The following is a 7,870-nucleotide window of genomic DNA, read 5'->3' as shown; positions in this document are numbered from 1 at the left end:
CAGCAGGAGAACAGCTTAATACAGCCCTTGTGGGATACTTTTTCTAGCCTAGGATACATTCTAGAAACTACTCACCATATATGCGTAGTTAGTTTTAGTGTACTAGTGGTGGCATGTTTCTATAGCTATTAAATTTATCAGGGATCGAAATGTTTGCATAGTTTTGACCATTTGATTCCTATTGGAATTTTTTCTTATTGGAAAATGTAACCCTTTATGTTACTATTGTGTTCTAGAAGCATCTTCATGAAAAATCATAAATTATAAAGTACTGCGAAGAACTAGTAAAATAAATTGCATGAATTGAACTTGTTTTGCTGTTATTGCTAAAGGATTATAATAATGGTGAACTGATTAAATAAGCTAGCCTGCTTCCTTTCCTCATATATTAATAAATACTTCCTGTATGTTGGGTACTGGAAATCCAAAAATGAATAAGACCCTTTAAGGACCTCACAATTTAGTGGACAGTGTGAGCAATTGAATAGATAATACAGCTTGTATTAGTAGAAAGGTTAGAATTTGAGAAGAGCACTGAGGAGGGGTGTGTGTGTGTGTGTGTGTGTGTGTGCGCTTGCGTGCGTACGTGGGTACAATGCCAGAGAAGTGATCATCTATATGAAGCTGCTGTTTAGCCCAGAATTTGACTTTCCTTACTTTTTGAATTAATTCATAAAGTTAGTATATCCAACATTTTATTAACTTTAGATTTACAGAAATTAGTGGTGCTTCTCGGAAATGATTGACAGGACAGCTACCATGTTCTAAAGAATCAGCATGAGCATAGAGTTTAATTCACCAATTAAATCAAATGTCTGGGAGAATAAAACATACTGTCTTGATACATTTTTAATCACTATACTCTAACTTATTATGAATTAAATTTATTTTAATTGCATGTAGGCATTTGCTCGGCGTGCTTTGGCTAAAATTGACGAGTTAAGGCAACTGGAATTAATGAGTTCCTCACAATCACAGGAAGAATCCAGAGGATATTATAGAGAGGCCACGATAAAGGTATAAAAATTTCATGAAATAACAGAAATTTACTGTACTCTACAAATGATTAAGTACTTAATATTAGTAGTTGAGAAGTACATCCCACTGTTACTTCATATATAATTCTTCTTTTTGAGGCAGATGGCAGTCATGATCTTCAAAAGGGGAGTATTCGAATCTAGAAGAAAAAACAAAAGTTTCTTTAGACCAAAGATAAGAGTTAACCTAAGGGAAGCACAAACTGTAAGTCTCAGAACGTCTTCTCTGTTTTAGACTCTTTTTGCAGTGCGTTTGTGTTATACCTCTCTGTCTTTTAAGCCTAGAGACTAAGTATTAAATCCTGCCCCCTAATCCCTGCACCAGTGGCAAATAGAAGAATGCCTTCCCAATGTGGACACGGCCTTGCTTCATCCCTTTCTCAAAGCTTTTGTACCTTCGCACAATCCCAGTTTTGTAACATGAAAGGCCAAGAAGCTGAAGAGCCTGGGAAAGGTTCAAATGCACAGGCTTCTGAGTGGTGCTGCAGAGGCCTTTTGACCACTTGGTGTCAGCTTCAAAGGCATTGAGGATGGAGAAGAGGTGGAGGCACCTTTTCGTATCAGCTTCTGGTTTTACCTTTGGGAGTGTTTAGGGTGTAGGTTATACTGGAGCAGCAAACAACTCCCATGTCTCAGTGGCTTAAAGCAATTTACTTCCCACTGGAGTCAAACACTATTATAGTTATCAGGAGCTCTGCTCATGACCGATGCTCAGGGCCAGGTTGAGGAGCAGTCCTCATTTGGAAAATTGCCGGGTCGTTCTGCCAGAGGGCACCTAAGAGAGCTCTGGAGGACCTCACAGAGGCAGTGATGCTCAGCATGGAAGTGACAGCAGCCTCCTTTCTAACATGGTCAGAACTCCTCACATGGCCCCTCTTGGCCACAGGTGTGTTTGGCCAACAGCACTAAGGGCTCCCAGGGAGAGGAGTGGGACATAGATATGCCTGTGGGGTCCTCTGCCCTGTCTCCCTTCTGTCTTTCTCCTTCTCCCACTGTCTTCTCCCTGGCCATTCTGAATCTCAGTGTTCCTTAAGTTCCAGCTCTGTATTTCTTTGAAGTGTTCCCTGACCATTCTAGACAGTTGTAAACTCTCTTTTATGAGCTTCTTTGGGACTGAAAATGAAAGTGAGGGGGGAGAAGATGAGCACTTTCTGACAGAAGAGTAGTAGAATCTCAGAACCTGGAAGGAATTTTAGAAATCATTTGGTTCAGTCCTTTTCTATTACAGACGGGGAACATAAAGCCCAGAGTATTTAAGCCAGCTGCTGGTGGCACTGGAACCAGAACCCAGGTCTCTAGCTCAGTGTATTCTAACTACTCCAGTGACTGCCATTCTCTTTCCTCATTTCTTCTTATAACATTTGAGAGGAATTCTCTTTTTTTTCTTTTTGCGGTATGCGGGCCTCTCACTGTTGTGGCCTTTCCCATTGCAGAGCACAGGCCCCGGGCGCGCAGGCCCAGCGGCCATGGCTCACGGGCCCAGCCGCTCCCCGGCATGGGGGGTCCTCCCGGACCGGGGCATGAACCCGTGTCCCCTGCATCGGCAGGCGGACTCCCAACCACCGCGCCACCAGGGAGGTCCCCACAGTGAATCATTTTGACTTTCAAAGGATTGTTTTATAGGACTGCTAATTCAGACTTCTAATGATTGACCATTTAGTGATTCATTCAATAAATATTTTTAAAGTACCTGCTCTGTGAACAAGATACGTAGAGGTTACCTTCTAGTGGAGAAATTACATAATAAATAAATAAGTAAATTATAGCTTGTGATAAGAATTAAGAAGGAAATAATGGTGGTGATTAAATGACTTACATGTAAAGCCCTTAGAATGGTAGGCACATGGTAGGTCTTCAGTTGTATGAGCTATTACTATTTATTTTTCATTCATTCAGTAGCCATGTATCGAAGGCCTACTGTGGTTCAAGAGTGGTGGCACGTAGAAAAGATGAAGTTCTTTCTTTCTTTTATTTTTTTTTTGGCTGTGTTGGGTCTTCATTGCTGCACGTGGGCTTTCTCTAGCTGTGGTGAGCAGGGGCTACTCTTTATTGCAGTGCGCAGGCTTCTCACTGCAGTGGCTTCTCTTGTTGCAGAGCTTGGGCTCCAGGTGCGCGGGCCTCAGTAGTTGTGGCGCACGGGCTCAGTAGTTGTGGCTCGTGGTCTCCAGAGTGCAGGCTCAGTAGTTGTGGTGCACGGGCTTAGCTGCTGTGCAGCATGTGGGATCTTCCCGGACCAGGGCTCAAACCCATGTCCCCTGAGTTGGCAGGCAGGTTCCTAACCACTGCGCCACCAGCGAAGCCCTGAAGTTCTTTTTTGAATGGCTTTGGTATAACAAGTGGGATTTGATTAGACAGGGAGAAGGGGGGAAACATTCTAAGTAAAGGACAAGAGCATGAACATAGCTTGGAAGCAAAAGTAAGCAACGACTTTTGGTGGACAGTGAGACAGTGAGAAACTGAGCTTGAATGGGGTGGATGTATTATGTTGGGGAATTAGCATAATACATCTTATGGCACCAATGTCATGGAAGCCATGGTGTTTAGGGTTGGAACTGACTGCATGGGTTATATCATTCAGCTTCTCATCCATCTTGACAATTTAAAAGATGGTTTAGTATACCCTATGCAGTACATGTACCAGCATTTGTCTAATACTTTTTATTACTAGTATTTTAGTTGTTTTCCCATTCTTTGCTGTTATAAGTATTGCTGTAATCAACATCTTCAGGTATATTATTTTTTCTTTCTTTTATTTCCTGTGGGTAAAATTCAAGGTATAGAATTTGAATAATGTTACAGACACTTTTATTCCTCTTGATACATATTGCCAAATTGATTTCCGAAACAAGTACTCCAAGGTGACAGCCCACATGTACCAATTCCACCACAAGCTATTATCATTTTGATATTATTATTTCTTAATTTTAAAAATAATTCAGTTTTCATAAAGTGGCTTGTTTTAACTTTATTATTTTGATCCAACTTTCCCTTGTATTTGTGTTTACTCTTTATATTTTCTTTTCAGGTGAATTATCTTTTACAGCTTTCACCATTTATCTACTAGAGATTTTAATTTTTAAAATGTATTTGAATAGGCTTATTTTTTTTCATTATGCCTACAGTTTTTTTTTTAATTTTATTTTTTTATACAGCAGGTTCTTATTAGGTATCTATTTTATACATATTAGTGTATATATGTCAATCCCAATCTCCCAGTTCATCCCACCACCAGGCTCATTGTTTTTATAGAGATTATATTTTGCTTGTCATGCTTGACAATCCAGTGTTGTTTTTTTTTTTGTGGTACGCGGGCCTCTCACTGTTGTGGCCTCTTCCATTGCGGAGCACAGGCTCCGGACGCACAGGCTCAGCGGTCATGGCTCACGGGCCCAGCCGCTCCACGGCATGTGAGATCTTCCCAGACTGGGGCACGAACCCATGTCCCCTGCATCGGCAGGCAGACTCTCAACCACAGCGCTACCAGGGAAGCTGCAATCCAGTGTGTTTTTAATTGCGTTAGCTTTAAATATGTTTTTGTAGGTCTTTTAAATATTTATATTTTAAAATCTTTTAATTGTTATTCATCTATAGCTATGATAAATCTATAGCTCTGGTTCACATTTTGCTAGTTTTTCTAAGATATTTTAAAAAACAATTTCACTGTAATTTATTTGGGTTTTACCATTTCGTTTTGAATACTTCTAATTATTAGAAAGTTTATTATGCTGTTTAAAAATAATTTTTTAAAGCTCTGTTTTAACCCATAGCAAACATCTTAGAAGAAACCCTGACGTCTGTTTGTAAAGCAAGAGAGGGCAGGGCATGAAGCTTAAGCTTTACTGAGGTTTTTAACATGTCAGTTAACCTAAGGGTTGAAAGCACATGGAAGCTAATGAGCAGGGAAGTTTTTGTTTGGGGAAAAATAGTCCAAAGCAGCTTTATCCCTGCTTTTGCTTTTCCGTCTTTCTGACTTTGCCCCAGGAAGAGGAATGGAGCAAGGAAATTGTGGGAAATATGGATATCCTCTAACTGGACATGGATTCTAGAAAAGCCAACTAGAGCTACCTTTCTTGTTTCCTGGTAATCTAAGTACAGAGAACAGGTCATTTGTCAGAGAGAAGACTAAAGTGTGGAGGCAGTCCATCTGCTTGGGGTGAAATCATTCTGGGCCGACACAAAGCACAGTGGCTAGGGATTTGCACGTGGCTCTAACTGGCTCTGGCTTACTTGTATACAGCTGGTCAACTCTTTTTTAGAGTTAGCTACCATAAGACCTGTTATTTATACTATAAAATAGTGTTTCAAATTTGGGTTTGGGGACCTTCTGCATTAGAATTACCTCCAGTGTTTACTAAAAATGTCCCACCCAGACTCACTGAATCTCTGGAGATTTGGTCTGTGAATCTAAAACGAGCTTCTGAGAGATTTTGAGGCAACCAAAGTTTGAGTATCACTTCCTAAAGGCTGTCATGGAGGTACTACAAACCGTATAGAGACTGATGATGCCATTTATTAATAAACAGCCTTTTTAGGCTGCTTTGGAAACACAAACATATAAAGAGATGGCAACGTTTTTGATGTAATGGCAGCATGACATAAATAAACTTTAATAAAGTCTGGAGTGACACCTCAAAAAATGAAAACCATAAAAGCAGCCGTCTCTCATCAACAGACCAACCACTCTCTCTTTTAGCGTCAATGAAGCACACCTTACTTGTCTTCGTCTTATACTATCAAACATTGCAGAACTTGAAAAAAGTGAGCTGTATTGTTTTTTTTTTATTCCAGTTGCCGTGGCCACGTACTGTCACAGAACAGTTGTTGGATGAGATGTTTGATAGCACTGCATCCCGGTTTCTGGCTGTCTTGGAGGCTCTCTCTGACTCCAGTCGGCGAACACTACAAACTGGACCTGTTGCTACAGATGAAGTAGAAGTTCGTGATGTTGTCTCAGAACTGTTTATAGCAGGAAAAGAACTTTTAATAAGTAAATATGTTGTTAAAATAATATTTTATGGTAGAACATGAATAATAAAAATTTTAGCACGGTAGTCCGTACCTAAGAAACTGATACCGATTTTTATTGATCTTGAATTCAGCAACCTTGCTAGATTCAATGGATAATTCAGATAATGTATTAGTAGATTTTCTTTTGGATTTTTTATGTATACAATCATATGATCTGTGAATAATGACAATTATGTTTCTTTCCAATTCTTAACCTTTTAATTTCTTCTTTCTTGCATTTCTTGACTTATTTTGCACTGGCTAGGCTCTCCAGTAAAACATGGGATGGAAGTGGTGATAGCATATATCCTTGTCTCATTTATGATCTCAGATGGAAAGCTTTCAGTATTTTATCATTAATTTTGATATTTGCTGAAGGATATTTTTAGATACCCTGTTTGAGATTAATGAAGTTTCTTTTATTCTTGGTTTGCTAAGATTTTGTTTTTAATCCTGAATAGTTGTTGAATTTTATCAAAACCTTTTTTATGGGTTTATTGAGATTTATTGAGTTAATCAAATGGATTTGTCTTTTATTTCTATTAATGTGGTACATTACATTGATTGCTTATCTAATTTTTAATTACTCCATATTTTTGGAATAAACTTAATCTGGCAGTGAGGATTATCCTTCTGATATATTGCTTGATTTTCTTGCTAGTGTTTAATATTTCTGCTTCTCTGTTCATGAGAGAGATTTCCTTTCTTATAATATCCTTTTTGGGTTTTGCTCTCAAGGTCATGTTGGCCTCATAATAAGAGTTGAGAGTTCTGCCCTCTTTTTCTATTATCTGGAGGAGTTTGTGTCAGATTTGTGTTATTTCTTCTCAGATGTTTGAATTTGCTGGTGAAGGCATTTGGGCCTGGAATTCTCTTTGTGGAAATGTTTTTAACTATGGATTACATTTCTTCCATAGATATAAAATGATTTAGAATTTCTTTTCATTAAAAAAAAATCTTCCGTTTGGTAAATAGTACTTTGATTTTATCTATATTTTAAAATTTTCATAAAATTGTTTGTAACATCATCATGCTCATCTAAGTGAGCTTAGGATGTGCGTGTGTGTGTGTGCACGTGTGCACCCGTCTGAGGGCAAGGAGCCTCTGTGCCGCAGTTTGGGCTCATCTTTTCCTCACAAGGAAGGTACGAGATCTCAGAGGAGAATTCCCTTGACTTCCTTCACCCACACCTAAAATTTACCTTCACCCACTGTCTGTCATTAAAGTGGAAGGAATGTTCCTTCTCCTCCTCTTTAGGTCTTTGGGACTAATCTCTGCAGACTGCCCTTCATCCCTATCCAGCTTCCTCCCCTGTATTTCTTCCTCTTGTTAAGAGTCAGATTTATTGAAGGAGTTGTCTGTTTTCACTGTCCCAAATTCTTTCCTTCCTGCTTGTACTTGGCGGTCTTCTGTCATGGACAGAGAGTGTCAGGGACAACCTCCTTATTGTTCAGTTTGAAAGTCAGTGTTTTTCTTCCCTTTGCTCTCTGTAGTATTTGTTGCTGTTGACTACTCCTTTCTCTTTAAACGCTCTCCCTTGCAGCCTTTGCTCCCGCTGCCCTTCTCTTACTTGTTGGGGTTCCTTGCTGCTCTGTCCTAGGCAGCCGTCTGTTGCCCATTTACTGTGGATATGGAATGATGACCCTAAAGCTATATCCCTATTTGAGATCTCTTTTCCGAGCTCCCAGTCTGTATTATCTAGCTGTCTGTTTCACTAGTCAACTCTTGCTAATCCTCTCTTCTTGAGATTCCATGTTCCTCCCTCTGGGGTGGCCTTCCCTGACCGACCTCCTACTCCAAACCTCTGTTCGATGCCTTTCTTACTT

General features: G+C 39.6%; 1 protein-coding gene across 1 annotated transcript in view; it reads left to right on the top strand.

Annotated features, from left to right (window-relative positions):
• The window catches only part of CFAP54 (cilia and flagella associated protein 54), a gene marked incomplete at its 3' end in the record, with an annotated part of 65,512 nt that overhangs the window by 36,349 nt on the left and 21,293 nt on the right, over positions 1-7,870 (top strand). The window contains exons 7-9 of the mRNA XM_007453350.1: positions 904-1,017; positions 1,141-1,242; positions 5,826-6,024. Coding sequence (XP_007453412.1) covers positions 904-1,017; positions 1,141-1,242; positions 5,826-6,024 — 415 coding nt within the window. The remainder of the gene's footprint in view (positions 1-903; positions 1,018-1,140; positions 1,243-5,825; positions 6,025-7,870) is intronic.

Source organism: Lipotes vexillifer, unplaced genomic scaffold (assembly GCF_000442215.2).
Source record: "Lipotes vexillifer unplaced genomic scaffold, Lipotes_vexillifer_v1.1 scaffold1775, whole genome shotgun sequence".
NCBI lineage: Eukaryota > Metazoa > Chordata > Mammalia > Artiodactyla > Lipotidae > Lipotes > Lipotes vexillifer.
The sequence above is the reverse complement of the archived record's forward strand: the minus strand, read 5'-3'. Positions and strand labels throughout refer to the sequence as shown.